This window comes from Neolamprologus brichardi, chromosome 13 (genome assembly GCF_056152115.1).
Source record: "Neolamprologus brichardi isolate AB-2024 chromosome 13, ASM5615211v1, whole genome shotgun sequence".
Classification (NCBI taxonomy): Eukaryota; Metazoa; Chordata; class Actinopteri; order Cichliformes; family Cichlidae; genus Neolamprologus; species Neolamprologus brichardi.
In genome coordinates this window covers 27,727,426-27,748,641 of record NC_142116.1, presented here as the reverse complement: position 1 = coordinate 27,748,641, position 21,216 = coordinate 27,727,426, and the positions used below count along the sequence as shown (strand labels likewise).

Genomic DNA, 21,216 nt, shown 5'->3' with positions numbered 1-21,216 from the left:
TGAGCCAATGAGAATCAATAAGAGAATCGCAATCTCTAAATTTTTAAGAATTACCATTCTCAGTGAGTAAACACTACACTGAGGTGTACTTAATAACTAGTTGATCAGCTCGTATCGAGTTGCTCAAAAGAATGGAGCACCATACCATAATGTTAATTAATTAAAAATCATTTTCTGCCAACTTCACCAGACACATATTTACCTAACAGCCAACAAGATTCCACAGCTGAGACACCTTATATGCTGCTAATTGGCAATAGATGCTGTTCATAAGACTTTATCTTTCTGGCTAACAATGCTAACTCAACTTGGTCAGTAGGTGACCAGCTTATTAGCCACTATGATAAGCTACAATAAGCTAAAAAGACTTCAAAGGTTACAAACTTTGAAGTTTGATACCATCATCGGGAAGCTCGTGGTTCTCCAACGGGAGATTGAGAGACCAGTGTCGGAGTGTTAAAGAACAGCTCTGAAATTCTCATGAGTTGTCGCAGAAGAAAAATTACCATCATAATCTGGCTACCCCTTCGGCGCCAGCTGTGGGCTCAAGGCTGGAGCCGAACAAAAACTCCCTGATAACGACTGTGTTTAGTCTGTTCCTTCCCATTCCATGCAAGGCCACCTGGGTTGGCTGGAAGACTGTTTACTTAGCCTGGCAGGGCGAAGGACACTGTCTCAGCTGAACTATGGACACGCACACACATACATATACTGATACTGATAAGCACTCACTGACGCATCACCCTCCCTACCCCGGATCCAACGCCACCTCCAACGCTTACCTCCCCTCTGATGTGGACATCGGGTCAGTTGGAGGCGCAGTCGAAAGATTGCAGCGGTCCCAGATCAGATGTACACACTGGAACTCTTTCCCATGTTGCTGTCTGTGTTTATTGTGCTATGGTGTGTTGATATCTGTGCATTCCTGTATTATCCTTCTGTGTTACACATTTCAATGTTTTTTTTTTCCTCGCTACCTAGCCTGACCTGTCTCCCCAATGTGATGTTTGTGTATTGTATGTATGGTCGGCAAGGTCTGTCATCTCGGTTGTGGGCAAAAGACCTGCAACTGACAAATAAAGGCTATCTCATCTCATCTCAAACCAGGTACCATGTTATCTAGGGTCTTTAGACTGACTGTGCTAGATGCACTCTTTTAATTTCTCTTGCTGTAGCTATTTAGCTACAGCTAAATATTAATGACACTATGTTAGCAAAGAGGAAAATGCAAATCTATTGATCTGTTTTGGTTGTTAAGCTATACTACTACTATAAATTCAACCCAAGTGCTGCCTAGTGTTTGGATAGGAATTAAAAACTTTATCCTATCACAAGCCAGTTACAGCTAAGGAGAGATTATCGATCACAGTAAAGATTAAAAGCTGGGATAAGGCATACAGTGATTGGCTACAGCTCCATCACCACACCTGTAAATGAAAGCACAGCAATCTCTGAGTTTAAGTATTACCACTATCCAGGTGGACGGGTTAAAAAATAATCCAACAACCTAAAGTTGTTATGAAAGATGAAAGTATCATTTACTCATACCAGGGTGTAACGTAATTGTTGTTTTTGTTGGTATTTTAACTCTAAGGTGCCTCAAGTGGCCAATCTAGGAAGTGAGGTTTTTGACATTTTCACATTTTGTTCATTTTTGTAGCCCCAGACGCTGCTAGGTGGTGTCTGCCCAATGCACTTTTATTTAAATTTAACCAAATCTCAGAAATTACATGTATGCTTATAGTAGCTCAGCAGTTATTCCAGTGGTTGCTTTACAGACATGATATTGTCTCTGTCCCCGTTCAGTGCCCCATGAAAGGCTGAAGGAAAAGTGACTGTAACGTCTGGTGTTCACAGGAATTGCGTGGGGAACACTAACCAGATAAGCGCAGATTGTAAAATGTTAAAAATGAGGGTCATATTGTGGGATTCCTCAGAAAAGCAGATGTGCTCCAGCTGACTTACTCTGTAATCTCACCTCACTTTCTGATCCAGCGACACACTCACACACACTCCAACACACATACAGTGCAAATAGCACATAAACAAGCTTTATCCTTTGATCATTGTGTGGCAGGAAAAAAAAACAATTTCTGGCTGCAGACGTCACTGCAAACAGGAATGCATGGAAACCCGGTTTTCAGTCCACAAATAAGCCAACGAAGACGGGGGTCCTCGTATGACATCAAAGAGTGTTTTTAAAGCAGCACTGGCAATTCAGGTCTGTATTAACGACTACTGATCAAATAAGCAGACTTTAAAACACACACACACAGACACACACGCAGCGCTGGAAAGATGATCACTGAGCAGTTCCATTATAAAGAATTGTTTCTGACCAACCCATCAAGCATCCAATTCCCACTAATTGGAGATGAGATGGGAAGGGTTATTTCGGAGAAAGCTAACCTCTAACCACCTGCACTCTCAGTAGGATGTTTGCTGGAAAGCTTGCTAATGAACTGGAGTGTTCAATTTACAAGTATGTAGAAGTAAATAGGCTTTGCTGGCAACGCTAAAGCCCAAAGTATATTTCACACAATAAATCTACACATGAAAGTTGCAACGTTAGTCAATACAGAATCATTGGAGTTTCCTAGATAATTGATTGATGCGAGTATTATGATCAAGGTTCAAGGTTCTGGCGTACTTGGATTGCCTTATTATCATATTCGCCAACAAAAGACTGCACAAGCTCAGCAAACAGACGTTCCTTCATACAATCCTGGATCAAACTCATAATTGACTTTTTTAATAATAGATTGTGTCCAGTTTCTCATAACTTTGTACTGTTTTAACTAAAGGATGCCTATTGAAAAGCTGAACATTATTCTAGTGGTTAATGTTGAGTTTTGACTTTCACTTCCTTAAGAAACCAACAAAATACTACGACAAAATAATTTGCAGTACTTTATTCCAAAGTTGGAATAAAGACGGCAGGAAGAAGTAACTTTACTGATAAGCATTGTTTGTAGGTATGCCATGAAAACATTTAATGATATACTGAATAAAAGGACCTTCACCCTATAGATGAAAGCTCAGCCTGACGATATATCATTTCTATTGAAAAGTACTGACAAGGGGTGGAAGAAACAATCGCTACTGTATATCTCACAATAATTTCTGCAGCAATACAGGGACACCAAATATTGATATTTTATTAAATAAATCAAAATACTGTGGGAATGCTATGAGTAAGAGGTCTCATCTAATGCACCACCATCCTGAGATAACGCTGGGTGAGTAAACTTATATTGAATCGAGTCTGAATGAGCCTTGGCCAATGAGTGTGACTCAAGGAGACTCGACTCAACTGTCTTAATGGGCTCAAGTTGTATTCTGGTTATATATCTATAGAACAGGAAGACAGCTTACATATCTTTTGACATGTCTGTCTAAAATCTCCAATCATTATACACTGGGTTGAGATCTGATGATTTTGACATTAATCAAACCATTCAGTGACCTATATACCTTATAGATGGGTGAAGTGTTATTCTAGGAGACCACTCCATTGGGATAAAAATGTCGTATTGTCATAGGATAACGGTGATCACCCCAAAAAACTTTATTTTGATTTGCAGTGGCTTTTTCCCCTAAAGCTGGGGTATCAAACATAGGGCCCGGGGGCCAAAATCAGCCCGGCAAAGACCCCAAATCTGGCCCACTAGATTAGATTTTGAAAGAGGGCATACGTTTTGGACTTTTAACTGTATTTTTAAAGGTGGAACAGCTTTTGCTACTGATAAAGACCTTCCCCATGACCATTTGTATGACACAAAAGTAACTAAGTAATAGCTTAACACTGAAATGACAGGAAAGCTCCTGTTTTTCACTATCTGCTATAGAAATTTCTGTTTTTTACAATTGGGCCACATAGAAAAAATGAATTTTTAGTGAATTAACAAAATGTTTCTATTTAATAATAATAGGTTATTCTGGCCAATGAACTACTAGAACTTTTTCTGTATAATAATATTAAGATGTCTCAGGTATCGGGTCAGGGATAGCTCAGTAGGTATAGTGGTGGCCCCATGATCGAAAGGTTGGGGGTTTGATTACAGCTAAGCAAGGTACCATCCCTACACACTGCTCCTCGGGCTAAATGCAGAGAGGAATTTCCCAATGGGGATCAATAAAGTATACATTATGATTAAGTGTGTAGTTATACTTCTTTACACTTATCGGAAGGGGGAGTTTCACTGATCCAGCCCACTAGAGATCAAAGTGGGCTGTATGTGGCCCACGATGTAAAATGAGTTTGACATCCCTCCTCTAAGGGGACAAATGGACCCAAACCATGTCAGCAAAATGTCCCACACAGTAACATGTCACTGGATTCCTTCAGTCTAGTTCAAGTGTTTTTTCTTTTAAATGTACACTATGACACTGCATACGTAAAAGATAGACAAAAGTATTGGACAACATCTAAAAAACTGAATTCGAGCATGGTACTGTAATAGAATACCATTCCTGCAACAAGTCAGTTTGTGAAATTTCTTTCCCCATAATAGAGAGTCCATGATCCCATGATGATTCCTTGATGTAAGTGGTATTTTTACAAAGTGAAAACATTTTAGAACCACAACCACTCAGCCATGAACTCACAGACCATCACAGAGCGGGGTCACTGACTGCTAAGGCCCACAGTGCATAAAGGAAACCAGTGATCAGCTCCTACACCTGCACAGGTACAAACCTCCTGTGCTAAGGTTAGCATAAAAACTGTGCACCAGAAGCCTCGTGGCATGGGTTTCCATGGCTCCTGCAGGACTAATGTGTAGGTTTCCCAAGCTGTTGTCCATATGGTGTATTATGTAAAGAATACAGGCTGATCTCTATAGATATGTATCTTAAACAGAAATCTTAATTCCCAAAAAATGGGTCTAGACACCAGCCCAATAAATCTAGTATGAGGCAAACTATAAATCTAAGCTAACAAAAATATAGTGATTCGTAGTTACAAGTGATTGAATACTAATAATATATTACTATAATAATTATGAATACTAAATTAAAGTGCAAGTGTGATAAAGATCTTTGGTTTGAAGTTTAGCTTTAGTGCAATATATGATCATGCTAACCTTTGACAGAGAAGAGAGACTTATTATTATAGAAGAAGGTATTATTAGATTGCTGTATCCTCTTTTACAGTGAATGAAATATAAAACAGAGTTAAAAGAAAAAAAATAACTAACTGGAAGAGATCTCATTTTCACTTAGCAAGCAGCCAGCAAACAGCTAACAGCCAGTTAGCTTGACTGTATATAGGGAGAATGTTTTCCAGGTAGAAAGCTGCATTATGCTAGCTAAGGGACAGTGCTTACCTTCTCTATGCTACATAGTAGGTGAGCATAGCAGTTTCTTCTTTTCATTCTTCATCTCTACCTAAAACAGTTTTATGTGTCTTCAGAAGCATGCATCCATCCTAAAGGTTTGTGTACAGCACCAGCTTCCAGCAACAAAGCTAGTGAGTAAACATGACTAGAACAAAACCTAGTTTACATACTCCACTGACATTTCCATTCATTCTAAAGAAAAACGATAAAGCCTTTCAGCTGAGACATTGTTGCTAATTCAGCTTTTTAGCAGTCTTTAGGAGGCACCATTTCCCATAACCCCCAGGGCTTTGTGGTCTCAACGTCACAGCTCAACAGAAGAGTACAGGGATCACAGCTAGCTGACAAGTCCATAAAAAAGACTGAACACTTATAGGTTACTAGACAGCAGAGATTATATCAGCTAAAACAACGAGAGGATTGCTAAGCATTTGAGATATGGACAAAATCAAATCACTATACTCTCCCTGACAATCTTCAGGTTTTTCTAGTAAAACCTGAAGTTTTTTTCTGCCATCACCAAGTTTGAAATGCCAAAGATTGTATAAATTCAGAAATCCGCATCAAAATCAAAAAAAACTGTTACATTGCATCTGATTTCAGAAGGCAAGAAAACAAAACATAAATTCCATTTGCTTTTGAAACTTGGATTTAAGGATCTTAGGTGGGTTTTTTCTAAAGGAAAATGATGCCTCATGTTGCATAAATCTGTTCGAACATGTGAGAGGAAGATGACGCGAAAGTCACACAACCGCATGATAGAAGTCATTCCTCCAGACGAGCAGTTTTGGCAGAAGAGACGAGCAAATTGTGAGACACACAGAGCATCTGAATCCAGCCTTTAGCCAGCCACTCTACGGAGGAGGAAGATAACATCAGCTAGTCTCTAATGACTCAGGCTCTGGACTGGACTCATCAGACCAACCATGTCCTTCTTTACAGCGGAAGCTCTGTAGGTTGCCGCCTGACAGATGATAGACAGCAGTAGCTCTGTTTCTGTGTGTCTTAGAGAGACAGAATGCTAAAATAAAAGTTTAATAAATATAAAAAATAAATATAAAAGTCTAAATGACGTGCCGTGTATTTCTGTTCCACTTAAGGTATTATGCAAATTGCATAATAATGGCTTGAGTCACACTTGCAAAAAATAATCACCATCGTGCGTGTTTATCTTTAATACCGCTGATTCATCTGAGGTGTAAAACTGAATTTCACAACAAACATGAGAAACACCGTCTTGATTGGAGATTGAGGCCAGAAAGGCGACTTGATGCTAAAGTGACGCAAAAGCAAATGTTAGCTCGCATTTTTAGCAACTTAGGGCCAGTTCCACATCGATGGGGTGGTATTGACCTGGTGGTTAAAGAGTAGCTGTTGGCACTCACCGGACGTCGTTTTGCTGCGGGGGTTTCTTCTGTCCAACCAGGTTCACTGTTCTGGCTTGGATAGGCTTTTCTTCTCTGAAAAACACAAAGTTAGAAAAGTGCAGTTAGTCCAGCGTTTTGCTATGATTTTGTTTAATTTATGTGCTTCGTCCTCCTAACATTGAACAAGTCACCAGTGACAGCCTTGGGGTAAAGGCTAGGGTTAAGTTCACATCTATCCCTTTATAACTTCTACCAGGCATCTGCCCTGAATCCTGCTGTCTGACAAAGCATGGCAGACCTGTCTTAATGTTTCTCTCCTATAAGCTGAAACACCTAAGCATGACAATTAGTCCAGAATTCAGTTACATATTGGTTCATTTTGGTACATTACATGCTAGCTTCTAATGTCAATAATTATCTTCTTATCTACATAAAACTTTGTGTCCTGGCATTGTTTTCTCAGTCCTTATTCAATTTTCATCCATCCGCTTCCACTTATCCTTTTCTGGAGCCTATCCCAGCTGTCATAGGGCGAGAGGCGGCGTATACCCTGGACAGGTCGCCAGTCTGTCGCAGACAACAATTTGCGTTCACATTCACACCTATGGGCAATTTGGATTAACCAATTAACCTATCCCCACAAACTGCATGTCTTTGGACGGTGGGAGGAAGCCGGAGTACCCAGAGGGAACCCACGCAAACATGGGGAGAACATGCAAACTCCACACAGAAAGACCCCGGCCTGATGGTGGAACTGAACTCAGGACCTCCTTGCTGTGCGGCAACAGTGCTAACCACCGTGCCACCGTGCCGTCCCTTATTCAATTTTATTTTTTCAATTTTACTTGTTCAGTTTTAGCAGAAATCTGCTTGAAACAGGTTCGAATCAACACTTTTTATCTTGGGAGCAATCGGGATACCGCTAGGCATCAATGACGGGCCTTAGACAACAGTGACATGCTTTCAGTATGTCCACTGACACATCCACAGTGTGATTCAAAACCATCTCATCCATAAACATGAACAGCAGGCTCTGATCAGTCTGATCACAGAGGGAACTCAAGAGAGAATTCCCCGCCAACACCCACACTGTCTAAAACAGAAGACGTTTCTTTTTATTGTCAATACCGTGGGTACCCTGCTCGTTCATTATGAGACACTTTTGGCACATCAGGAATCGAGATATCTCTTCTACTGACAGTTTAAGTGCTTATACAATGACAGTAAAGGTAGCTTCGAAAACCTTGGGTTACCCCGGTGTATAATATGACAATTCTTTCAAAAAAAAGGGGTTAAAAAAAAGTACTGTTTTACTTTGTACATGGTACTAAACTCATAGAGAAACATCCTTGGGTTGTGTAATCCATCATAGCAAGCATCAAGGCTGAATATTTCATGTTAAAGATTCCACTGTGTTAGCGTAAAATCACAGCCTAATATTTGGTACAGTAATAGATTCAATATTATATGAAACTATAACTTATTTGTCAATCATACAAAAGGCAAAGTTCAGCATCCTCATAGCCTACATGACGGTTAGAACTACTAAGCTGTATCTTAGGCACAGGCTAAACAAGCACATCTTCAGAAGCTAGAAGATGTGTTTCTAGAAGGTGTTACAGTTCAAATAAATTCTCATACATGCACGGTTCCTCTGTTAAAGGCGTACATATGCCAGACAAGCAGAAATTCCATAAGAGGTGCTTGTCTAACTAACTCTAACCAGGTCAGCAGTCAAATTTGAGCACATATCACATATGTATAGTACAAAAGATTCTTTATCTATTTGAGCTTCTGGTGTTTCCTCTGTGTTTTGTCTTCAAGGTGAGACAAGTAACACATGGGAGCCCTCTATAAAAATAGAAAAATAAGTTATCAATTTGAGGAACCTTTATCATACAGTACTTCTACATTGTACACCCATCAGGCAATGCTTCTAGGATTTGAGTTAAGTTGACGTTTTTTTCTGTTTGGAGCAGCCAAAGTCCTCCCATTGTGTGGTGACTTGTCAGGAGTGTACCCCAGGTCTTGCCCAATCACAGCTAGGACTGGCAACTCTGAATTGGACAATGTTTGAGAAAATGGATGGATGGAACAGTGAAATGAAAAAGCTTCTAGAAGAAAAACTGTAATACCAAAATGGAAGTATGAGACTTTGTACAATTCAGTATGTGGCTTTGAAGCCAACAATAACTCTAAACCTAGACGGGTCACCAGCAACCCCGTTTTAATGGGTAATGGCCATGGAGTTTCTGCTTAACACTGGATAAAATGCAAACATTTGTACTATTATGACATCTCTTTATATTGAATTTAAACCAGAGTGTGGCCAGAGACACCACTCATCGATTATTGAAATTATTATTGCTTTCGATTTCCATTTTTCTACCTCAGATCATTGAAAGCAGAATACAAATCATGCCCATTATTGCTGTGGCTTTAAAGTGAGGTTTGCACGCATGCACTGTGAACATATGCGCATTAATAGAAAGTAAACTGATGTGAGTATATCTTAAACAGCTCGTAAGTGGAGCGTATTCTCTGCCTCTGTTCATTACAGCCCACACTTCCCTACTCCTGGTACACTTAGCACGCATGTATTAGTCAACCAACCAGTGCAGCTTTTCAGTGCAGAAACAATCGTACGAACACACACACACATACACACTGCTTTGCTAACTCAATCCAAACACTGGTGAGAGAAAACAGTGCTGAAGCCTATATAGGCTTGGACATGTGTGTGCTGACAGCCTTATCCGCAGCTTCCTCACTATGACATGAGTGAATCCACAGCTCTTTAATACATCACTGAAAATGATGCATAACCACTTAGGGCCGCAGCTATATACTGGACATTTCCTTCTTTAGAAGCAATGAATCGATCTTCCGTTCCAGTGCTGGGCCATCGTTCTGCACAGAGGGCTTAAAATAGAACAGGGACGTAAAGCTTGAGGAGCGCCTCTCTTAGGTGGGTCGTTCTGCCTTTCTTTGCACATGCATGCGTGCGGCTCCCGTGCATAACGTGCAGAAAACATGAGAAAAGGCGTCGCTTAAACTTGATGCATTTTCTGGTCCTGGGGGTGGGGGGTAAGGAGTGTGGGGGATGGTGGAGGGGGGGTGAACATATAGGTTCGTTCCTGCGCCGATTGCTGCAACAAACTGGAGCAGACTTTTCTCCATTTAATGTGGGGGAGAAGAGGTAGGATACACACAGCAATGTAAGTCACTCTTGATTCAAAATAACATGACACAGGCACCTTTTCCTTCCCTGCTAGAGGCCCACTGTTTCTTTAACAGCTTGTGTGATGTCTGCTGCAAGAGCACTGGCCTACATACAGTGCATAAGGCTGGGAAAGGCTCAACCGCACCCCAGAGCTGAGAACAGCAGCTGTTGAGATGGATGCTGCACAGATAAAAGCCAACAGGGAGGGCTTTACTATTCTCAGTGCCAGGCTTCACTGAGCCTCCTGCAATTTCCTGCTGAAATATTTCAGGGGAAGTACAAATACTTTTCACCTGACTCGGGCAGTGGCGTTGGGTGATGATGACAATCTCAAGGAAAGAAGTGCAGAAGAGAAATGTGTATGATTCATCTGGGAGGATGCTGCTGCTGCTGCTGGGTGACACACCCCTTCCCTTCTTCTTCTTCCCTCCCCTAACAAGTTACACCTGAGCCCTTACATCCAGCGGGCCTCCCCACAGGAGCATTCCAAATCTGTGAACTGGACATGCATGGACTAAAGCCTGTGAGGTTCCTCCGGCACAGAGCTGCAGGCTACGTGGGCCTGTGAGTGAGTGTGTGGAGGGACCTACAGGATGTACACACACACATACACACATGATCACATACAGTGGAGAGGAGCCCGGGTCCTGCAGCTGTCACATTGTGTCCATACAGAGCAGACTTTCATGGACTTCAGAATGGAAACTGCCCAGGCCTAGTCTTCCTCTCTCTCTCTCTCTCTCACACACACACACACGCACACACACACACACACACATTATCTTTTTGCTTTCCCTCTCTTACTTTAACATGGCCTCCTCTTTCGCCTCTTCCTCCCGCTGCCGAGCCAGCACAGCCATGATTATCTTCCTCTCGTCCTCCGTCAGGTGACTGAGGTCCGGCTCCGGGATGGCCGGGGCGACGGGTGGGCGCGGGCCGCCCCGAGGGCCCACCGAGGCAAACATCTTCCCCGCCGCCGCCGCCACCACCACCACCACCTTGCCCCCCTTCCTCTTCCCTCTCTCCCACCTCCTCCTCTTCCTCCTCCTCTTCCCTCCTAGCCTCGGTCGGGATCACGGATAGAAAACCCGCTGGCGGAGCCCACGGATCACGACATGGCCCACGGACAAAGCGGCGGTTGGAGCATCTGATGCGGAGTTCCCATGACGGTGGCGGGGGGCACCCAGGGCGGCGGCGGCAGCGGCAGCGGGCTCGGCGCTAGCTGCGGTAGTAGTAGTAGTAGTAGTAGAGGTGGTGGTGGTGGTAGCGGTGGATGTGGCGCTTTGGTTCCCGGTTTTAGCCGCTCCTTCTCCCTCTTGCTGCTCCGCTGTCTTCTCCCCCCTCCCACCGCCCGCCCGCCCGCCTCTCCCCTCCACCGCCTCCGTTTCACGGGGAGCCCATGTCTCCGGCGGTCGCTCGCTCGCTCGCTCGGGATGATGACTCGCGGGAGGAGGACCTCTTTTCCTTCCTTCAGGCCGGGCAGAGAGGAGGAGGAGGTGGAGGAGGAGGGGGGAGCGGGGGGGGTGGGGGTCCCCCAAAGGCGGCTCAGGTCTTCGCTCGGTGAGCCGGGGCCGGCTGTTTGGCTGCGGGGCGAGGCGGCGACTTCTTGTTTTCCAGCGCCGCCGCTGATGCTGCTGTCAGGGAGACGGAACAGTCAATGGGACCGCAGCCCCTCGAGCGCGTTCACTCCTCTTGCGGCGGGAGTGCGCAGCCCTCATTTGAGAATGGGGGCTCCACTCACCGTTAAGATGCGCGCTCACGGCTGTCTATAGCACACACGGGAAATAAAGGGTTCCTTTAAGGGTCCACTGTGCGGGTTTAACGCCGTGTGACTGCACCCAAACACGAATCCTTTTATTCATAGCGTTGTGTTTTAAAACAAAAAGTCCTGGTGTATTTTTCACTACATACCGGTTCGTAATCATAATTAAAATGTGGGAGAAAAAACAGGGTAGCTTCGGGATATTTTGAAGGAAAATATCTAAAGAAGTGAGTCGAGGTTGGGGCTAATCTTACCCTTATTACACTATTATTACATATTACTATATAATTATATGTAGCTCTTAATTTATTCTTGTTGTCTGTTTCAAGAGTTTAAACCACATTTAGACTTAATTAGGATATATTTTATATTTCATTAAGGAGCTTTAATTGAGGGTCAAAAAACTGAGGATCCCTTTAATAAAGGAAAAGTATGCCCGTTTTTAGCTCAACTTAGAAAAATACTTTAAAAAAAAAAAAACTCCTTAAATGGCAAACCCAAAGCTACCATGATGTCATCCATGAGTTGGCAACCTGCTGTTTTTGAAGACTTGACTGACCATTTTTGGTTTTCACCATCTTAGCTTTTCAAACCAGATGTCACAATCAAGGAGTAGAGAAACAAAAGACACTGTTTTGTTACAGTAAAGCAGCTTGTCACTCACACGGTAGGCCGGCCCAAGCTGCACTGCAGCACAAGCTGCTGTTAGTTTCCAGTGGGGGCCACAATTTACCAAATATATATTGTGTTGTTATTAATAAGACTTGAAAATAGTGACTGAGATCATAAAATCTTCAGAAAAGTCTTTACTAGGAGCACATAGAGCAAAGGAGCCAGAGGCTATTTTCCTGTGGACCCCCATACAACCAGACTTCTTTTCCACCAAATGAGTTGCCCCCTGCTGGCTGTCAGAGAGAATTCAGTTTGGAGGCATTTGTGCACTGGATTCACATTTCATCCATTTTCAGTATACAGTTTATGTGGCACACATAACATCAAATTTACAGCTTACACCAAGGGACTTCAGCAAAGATACAATTGTATTACAATGCATGCAGGCAGAAATATGTTTTTTAAAATATGTTTATGATATAATAACTGCTTTACAGTAGCATGTTAATCATGTTTGGGTCTTCAAGTAAACAATGAGAGCTATTTACACCTTCCATGGCTCCAAATCTAAGCGATGCTGTTTCTTCCATTGTTATTTCCAGGCTTTCTCATACAGAACAGAAAAGAAAAAATACAGTGATAGAAAGATTATGAATCAAAATTCTTATAAAAAGGGAGAAATCTAAAACACACAGGCTGGATTTAAATGAATGAATGCAGGGCTAAAGAACCCTTTTCTAGCACTGCAGGAAACCCTTTGCAGTAAGAGTGCAGGGACTCTCCTCCTCCTCTCCCACCAATGATTGCGTGTTAGGATGACGTGAATCTCTCTTTTTTCTCCCTCCTTCCTTCCTCTCTCTCTCTCTCTCTCCTTTCTTTCCTCCTTGTCTACCCTTCTAGCAACCCTTACTCCCACTACACACAGTACTTCCCCATGCTGAAAAACACTCAGAAGGGAGCGTGAGGTTTACCACATATGTACGCTTATAAGGTGACATTGACAGTATGTCAGTATGCAACCCTCTAATTACAGAATGTGTGGTCTGCCGAAACTGTCCTATTCATATACGGGAGATAAACCGCAGATGGGGACTGTAGATCCCACAAACTGTGTGAGACAAGATCGTGTGTTACAGTGATCTAAATATAGAAACACATCTCGTCTATTTTTAGCCAGAAATGCTGATTTGGCAAGAAAAAGAGAATATATTTCGCTTTATTATTAAGCATATTTTGATTCCGAAATAAACAAAGTTCCATAAGTTCCTCATTAAGTTCCTCTCAAAGACCTCTGCATGTTGCTTTGTAAACCACAGGAGCTCAGACCTCACTGTAAACTCACAGTTTCTGTTTCAGCACCACGGTCAGCACACTGGTGGCCTGTTGCTGTTAGTTGAGAGCCAGTGGCACGCTGACACACAAGACACCAAAAACATCCCCGCCTTAGCCTAAAGTGACTGTCAAATAATGTTTTTGTAAATTATTGTTGGAGACTAATTGTACAGTTCATCCAGCTACACCTGTCTCACATAAAACTCTGAGTTTAATGTAGTACGGTTACACTGAGGGCTGGACCCTCACTGAGTGGAAGGTTTTAAGTGCTTAAAAATGTCTTTGTTGTATGTAAAAGAAAACAAGAAGTTAATAAAAACACAGAAAATTATTATTTTCTTTTCAGACTTTGAAGACACCACAATATTTTTAAGTGTAACACTGCAAATGTATCATGATTAACATGATGTCAGAGCATTTCAAAATGACCTATTCAGGTCCTGAAGCTGTTTAACCAATGTGTCATTTTTTACAGAATACGATTATTTCTTATTATTATAAGCAAGATCTGATTTAAAAATACAAGCCAACATCGATTGAATTCAGCTTCAGCATTAACACATTTAGCTCATAATAACAAATATTAGCTAGTCTTGTTTCCACACGTTAGATCCACAGGACACACCCTCTAATAGTACCTTATCAATATCTAGGCCGTCATCTTTTGGACTTTAAAGTAAAAGCCCTTTGAATTTTCCCTTTTGAGTTAGTCTTTCATAACTTCAGAATTCTGTAAAAAAGAAAATTCCTGTTTCCACAGGCTGATTGCAATCTATAGAAAAGTTAACACCCTCACAGGGGTATTATGTCAATGTCAAGTCAATCTGATATTTAATTTCAAAGTATAAGCCCACACTTCAGCATGGATAATGCAATAATTTAAACACAACATACTTTTTCCTCTTTTTGTATATTGTTACTGTGTTGGTCTTCCAGTTCATCCAGTTTTCAGCATGGACACCCAGATAGACACCATGCTCTCATCCTGTCCTTTATTGTCCTTTATCACACATGATGGCAGTTGGTTGATAGTTCGTAAACGCTGATGGTGTTGACTTCATCAATACAGGAACCAGACAAAATAGGTTCCATAACAGCAGTGTCTTCTCCTGCTTCAGAAACAGGTTGTAAATGTTACTCAAGATCACAGACAGCTACAGTGGCTTGCAAAAGTATTCAGCCCCCTTGAACTTTTACACATTTTGTCACATTACAGCCACAAACATGAATCAATTTTATTGGAATTCCACGTGAAAGACCAACAAAAAGTGGTGTACACGTGAGAAGTGGAACGAAAATCATACATGATTCCAAACATTTTTTACAAATAAATAACTGAAAAGTGGGGTGTGTGTAATTATTCAGCCCCCTGAGTCAATACTTTGTAGAGACACCTTTTGCTGCAATTACAGCTGCCAGTCTTTTAGCGTATGTCTCTACCAGCTTTGCACATCTAGCGACTGAAATCGTTGCCCATTCTTCTTTGCAAAACAGCTCCAGCTCAGTCAGATTAGATGGACAGCGTTTGAGAACAGCAGTTTTCAGATCTCGCCACAGATTCTCGATTGGATTTCGATCTGGACTTTGACTGGGCCATTCTAACACATGGATATGTTTTGTTTTAAACCATTCCATTGTTGTCCTGGCTTTATGTTTAGGGTCGTTGTCCTGCTGGAAGGTGAACCTCCGCCCCAGTCTCAAGTCTTTTGCAGACTCCAAGAGGTTTTCTTCCAAGATCGCCCTGTATTTGGCTCCATCCATCTTCCCATCAACTCTGACCAGCTTCCCTGTCCCTGCTGAAGAGAAGCACCCCCAGAGCATGATGCTGCCACCACCATATTTGACAGTGGGGATGGTTTGTTCAGAGTGATGTGCAGAGTTAGTTTTCTGCCACACATAGCGTTTTGCATTTTGGCCAAAAGTTCCATTTTGGTCTCATCTGAGCAGAGCACCTTCTTCCACATGTTTGCTGTGTCCCCCACATGGCTTTTGGCAAACTGCAAACAGGACTTCTTATGGTTTTCTGTTAACAATGGCTTTCTTCTTGCCACTCTTCCATAAAGGCCAACTTTGTGCAGTGCACGACTAATAGTTGTCCTATGGACAGATTCCCCCACCTGAGCTGTAGATCTCTGCAGCTCGTCCAGAGTCACCATGGGCCTCTTGGCTGCATTTCTGATCAGCGCTCTCCTTGTTCGGCCTGTGAGTTTAGGTGGACGGCCTTGTCTTGGTAGGTTTACAGTTGCGCCATACTCCTTCCATTTCTGAATGATCGCTTGAACAGTGCTCCGTGGGATGTTCAAGACTTGGGAAATCTTTCTGTAGCCTAAGCCTGCTTTAAATTTCTCAATAACTTTATTCCTGACCTGTCTGGTGTCTAAATCCAATCGAGAATCTGTGGCAAGATCTGAAAACTGCTGTTCACAAACGCTGTCCATCTAATCTGACTGAGCTGGAGCCAGGGGCGATTCTAGGATCAGAGCTTTGGGGGTGCTGAGCACCCAGAGAGCTGCCCATCCAGGCAAGGTAAACTTTACTCATCACAATGAGACTTCTTCCCCGTCTCTGTCAGTCCCTGCATCCCTAAATGCCTCCAGTTGTCCCGAGTTCTCTCTGACTGCCTCCTTGGTGCATTTAAACCCCTGTTCCTCCCTGTCCTCATCGTCTGTTGTCTTCATCTCCATTATCAGTCATCATAATTTTACCCTCTCTGTGCAAGTCTGCAAATTCCTTTATTAAATCATAAGTTTCTTAAATTCATCAAGTCTCTCTGTGCCTGGGTCCTCGTCACAAAACATGACATCACTGTTTTGTACATTTTAACACAATTTAATCCCCACATTTTTGAAAGAATAGCAAAACACTTTTTTGAAAAGTCTGTAACAAAACCATCAAATCTGATCAAGGTTATTAAAATGCTGCCAAAGAAGAATGGATTGGAATTAAAAAAAAAAAATACATATCCTAACCTTAATTACTGGGGAAAAATGATGAATGATGCTCATAGTGAGTAAAAAGTAAACTGTGTGCATTTTTTGGACAGAGATTCACTTCTAAAGTGTATGTATAATACAATACAGATACATAAAAAATACACTCCAAAAATAGAAGAGTCCTTGAAATGTACAAAATATTATTAGAAAATGGAGACACTTGGCCTTTGGTACAATGTATACAATGTATGAAAAGATCTTTACTGCAGATACTACTATGGCTCTGCAGATTTTTTCTTTTCTTTTAACCTATGTCGCCTCACCTTGAGGTTGGTAAATCTGTTTATCACATTTTGGTGGTCAAGTCTCTCACGCATCTCTTTCTCAACTGACATCACAGCCAGGTGCTGGAGTCTGCTTTGACCCATGGTCCTTCTCAGCCAGGTATGGAGCTGACTCAAGACACTAAAAGACCTTTCACAGCTACAGCTGCTAACTGGGTTTGTTAGGGCAACCTGAATAACAGTTTTCAGTTTGGGGAAGATCTGATTATCCAGAAGATTGTACAATGTTAACATATCTGGAATGGCACCAGCCTCACTCTTGAGCTTTATAAAGTCTTTGGCAACCGTGACTTCCTCTGCTGAAGCTCAATATGGTAATGCAGTGCCAGGGCTGACAACCCAGTTTGTTTTGCAGATTCTGTGTAGCAGCTTTAATATAGGGAGAACACAACTTCCAGATTGTATGAGTTGTTTGTATTAGTTGTTTGTCTTTCTTTTTCTTTGCCAGTTTAACAGTTACTGTTTTGCCTGTTAGTACTCCCTGTCTGTTTTCTTACCTGGTACTTCCTGATCTTGTACTTTGTCCTCATGTTCCCCTCTTACCTCTCTCCCTCTTTGGACTGACAATCTGTACACACACACACACACACACACACACACACACACACACACACACACACACACACACACACACACACAACAGGAGTTATAAGGTTAATGGGCATCCAGTCAGTTAGCTAGTTAGTACCTTGGGTTCAATATTGGCACATGCACATATGGCAAAATAACCAGTTTCTCTCATTACATTTCAAACAGGACAGTGGTAACAACAGCAGGCTACGGACAATGTTAAGTTTTAGTTTTTCAATAGGCTGTATACATTTCAATGAGATTAACAGGGCAGTCAAATATCACTAATTTTACTACAGAGCAAACATCGTCGGAAAACACGTTTTCAACTAGGGCTGCCACAAACGATTATTTTGATAGTCGACTAGTCACCGATTATTTTTGCAATTAGTCGACTAATCAGATCATGCATCCATTGGATGTACAGCGTACAGCTTATTGCACCAGCATGCATCTGCTCTCATATAACTATCATTAGCTTACAGCTTTAAGTGTTTAAGGTCTGTGCTAACTAAAAATAAAGACAAGATGATAGTTTATTAAATTTGAATGAAATTTGCAGATTGTTTTGGTGAAGTTTAATAAACTCATTGTTATCTAAAATATAACGGGACACCGGAGTATATTCTCGAGCATCTCACACTTCTGATAATAAGTTGTCTGCTTGACGTTTATTCAGCTGTGTAAAAACTATAACTTTAATCTCAGCCTAACTGATTTAATCAGAAACAAATAAAATACAAAAAAAAGCCAAACAATAACATTTTTAAGTTATCTAAGTGACTTATATATGTTTAACCTGAGTAGCGAAAGACCGCAGTGGGTTTGAAAACGATTTGCCGGAGTCCGGTGTTCTCACGGGCTCTAGTGAGCCTTGCCCCCGGCTAGCTATCGAGCTAGTGGGTAACAGACGTCTCTGAAAACGTCGGAGCGCTTTTGAAAATATGTGGTGTCTTGATAAACTGAGCAGATATTTGAGGTTTACACAGCTACATTCTCGCCTGAAAATATGCTAAACGTTTATTTTGTGACCCAGAAAGAATAATAAGAGTAATATTAAAACTAACTAGCTGCCGCCATTGTTGGAAACTGAGCTGGGCCGCGCTATGAATTCTGGGACACAGCCAGTGTTGCCAACTCCTCAGTAAGGAAAATCGCTATTGGTTGTCCTAAAAGTCGCTAGAAGTCGCTAAATGACGTCATCACCTAATTTGCATAATTGGTCATGCTAATGTCATTGTAACCTATGTTGTTGGAGAGAAAAATAACATCGTGGAAGAGACATAAAGTGAGTAAAAAACGTCCTAAATGCATTTAGAGTTTATTTAGAACTACAAATTAAATTTATTTTAGCAATTATTGTTTTTTTTTTAATGTCACAATTCCAACCCTGTTCCTTTACCTGGGCTTGGACCGGCAAAAGTGACCCGAAATAGGCACTCTGGTGGAGTTACTTTGTGTGTGTGTTTATAAGTAGTTTTAAACCTTGTGATCCACAAAACAGCATAACAGTAAAAGAGTAAAAGAAGAACTGACTGCATTACAGCACCCGCTGCTTGTTGAGAGTAAAAGCGATATGCGCGTTCACGTCTTTTTTTAGCGACTTTTTTTTTAGAAAAAAAGTCGCTAGGGGATCTGAAAACTCGCTAAATATAGCGACAAAGTTGCTAAGTTGGCAACAGTGGACACAGCTCCTTCTTCTTCTTCGGGGTTTAACGGCAGCTGGCTGAAGCACCTCCAAAACTGGGCTAAAATCGCCCCTGGCTGGAGCTGTTTTGCAAAGAAGAATGGGCAAAGATTTCAGTCGCTAGATGTGCAAAGCTGGTAGAGACATACGCTAAAAGACTGGCAGCTGTAATTGCAGCAAAAGGTGTCTCTACAAAGTATTGACTCAGGGAGCTGAATAATTACACAAACCCCACTTTTCAGTTATTTATTTGTAAAAACCTTTTGGAATCATGTATGATTTTCATTCCACTTCTCACGTGTAACCACTTTGTGTTAGTCTTTCACGTGGAATTCCAATAAAATTGATTCATGTTTGTGGCTGTAATGTGACAAAATGTGTAAAAGTTCAAGGGGGCCGAATGCTTTTTTAAGCAACTGTAGGTGAGTCAGCAGAGCCCTGTGGTTGATACCACCATAACCTGTAGCCTTCCTTGCAGGTTTAAAGCCACAAAGTTTACTTAGGGAATAATCAAAGACATTAGTGATGTTTGGAGGCCAGAGTGTGGAGTGGAAGAGCCAGTAGAGTTGCAAACTGAACCAGCTGAAAAAATTGTTCACCTCATTTGCTCTCTTTAGGCTGCTGACTGACTGCCTCTCACCTTAGTCACAGTAATTATCTTCATTCCTTTCCACACACCCTTCATGCTTTTTAACTGCCATTTGAGCTCCAGCCTTCTGGTGTATCAGTTGTTAAATTTCAGTACCTTTACCCTTAAATATGTTTGATACTCATCAGTTCTTCCCTGTCACATGACCTGAGTGCTTTTGATATTAAATATATCAAAAGGTTTTCATTTTGAAATACAAAATCAGAATAATTTGATTATGACTGAATCAAATCATAAAAGGTGAAGTAAAATCAAGATGAAATTGCTAGTATCTTATAATTCATGGTATTATCATTCTGAATAAAGAACCCAAACTGCATATAAAAACATTTACAAAGAGAATTATTTTTAAACCCAAGACCAGAAAGACTTGATTTTGACAGTGTGCAGCTTTGAGGCAGTATGTTATGGATTTAAAGTGGAATTATTCCATAAGCACAGGGATTTTCCTTTTAACAACATTCTGAAGTCACTGAAAAGTAAGGTCACACAGACAAAGTCAAAGAGGATTTACTCTGAAATGCAAAATCAGACTGACTTCAGATTGACATGGTACCACTGTAAGGACTTGTATGGTTGACATGAACTCACTGTACTGTAGAAACAGTAATTTTTCTTTTAACAGCACCCTTACTTAATTTAAAAAAAAAAAAAAGCTCATATCCAAGCAAATTCAAAGGGGTTTTAGTTTGAAATGCCACCGTGAGGGTCTATAGTGTCTACATATACTGCAATTAACCTGTGGAAACAGCAATTTACCTTTTAACAGTGTCCTCAATTCATTTGAGAAGTTGTGCATATACAGGCAAATTCAAAGGGCTCTTACTTTGAAATGCACAACCAGACTTACTTGACACGGACATGGTAGCCCTGTGAGGGTGTATGCTGTTGTTCTAGAGTGAAATTAGAATTTTCCTTTTTACAGCATTCTGAAATTCTCGAAAGAGTAGCTCAGAAAGGAAAGTTCAGAGGGCTTTTACTTTGAAATCCAAAAAAGGACTGCCTTGATATTGGCAAAGGTACTACTAGAGTACTGGGTGTATCCTGTGGATCTAGCATTAAAGTGTGGAAACAACACTAACTAATATTTGTTATTATGGACTGAATGTGTTAATGTTGATGCTAAATTCAAACAAAGTTGGCTTTTGTTTTGAAATCAGGTCCCCACATCTCTTACCGTAAAACTTAATATACACTAATATACATACTCAAAACTAAGTTGGGGCTGGCTTGACACCAGTTTTATGCTCCCTTCTCTTCAGTAGGGCTATCTAGATGCTGAAACACTGCAACTTACGGACACCTGCAGTTGTTCCAGGGACATGAGTGAAGTTAGCCCTCCACCTTTTCTACTGTCAAACATTTGTGCTACATTTGTGCTGGTTTGTGCCGCTATCA

At 41.4% G+C, this 21,216-nt stretch overlaps 1 protein-coding gene across 6 annotated transcripts in view; it reads right to left on the bottom strand.

Moving 5' to 3' along the window:
• The window catches only part of rims1a (regulating synaptic membrane exocytosis 1a), a 110,084-nt gene extending 98,809 nt beyond the window's left edge, over positions 1 to 11,275 (bottom strand). For all 6 annotated transcript variants that reach the window (XM_006806963.2, XM_006806965.2, XM_006806966.2 and 3 more), the window contains exons 1-2: positions 10,734 to 11,275; positions 6,725 to 6,799 (exon numbers count right to left, since the gene is read on the bottom strand). In XM_006806963.2, the coding sequence (XP_006807026.1) occupies positions 6,725 to 6,799; positions 10,734 to 10,894 (236 nt within the window). In that variant the 5' untranslated portion in view covers positions 10,895 to 11,275. The remainder of the gene's footprint in view (positions 1 to 6,724; positions 6,800 to 10,733) is intronic.
• Between the last annotated feature and the right edge of the window lie 9,941 nt (positions 11,276 to 21,216).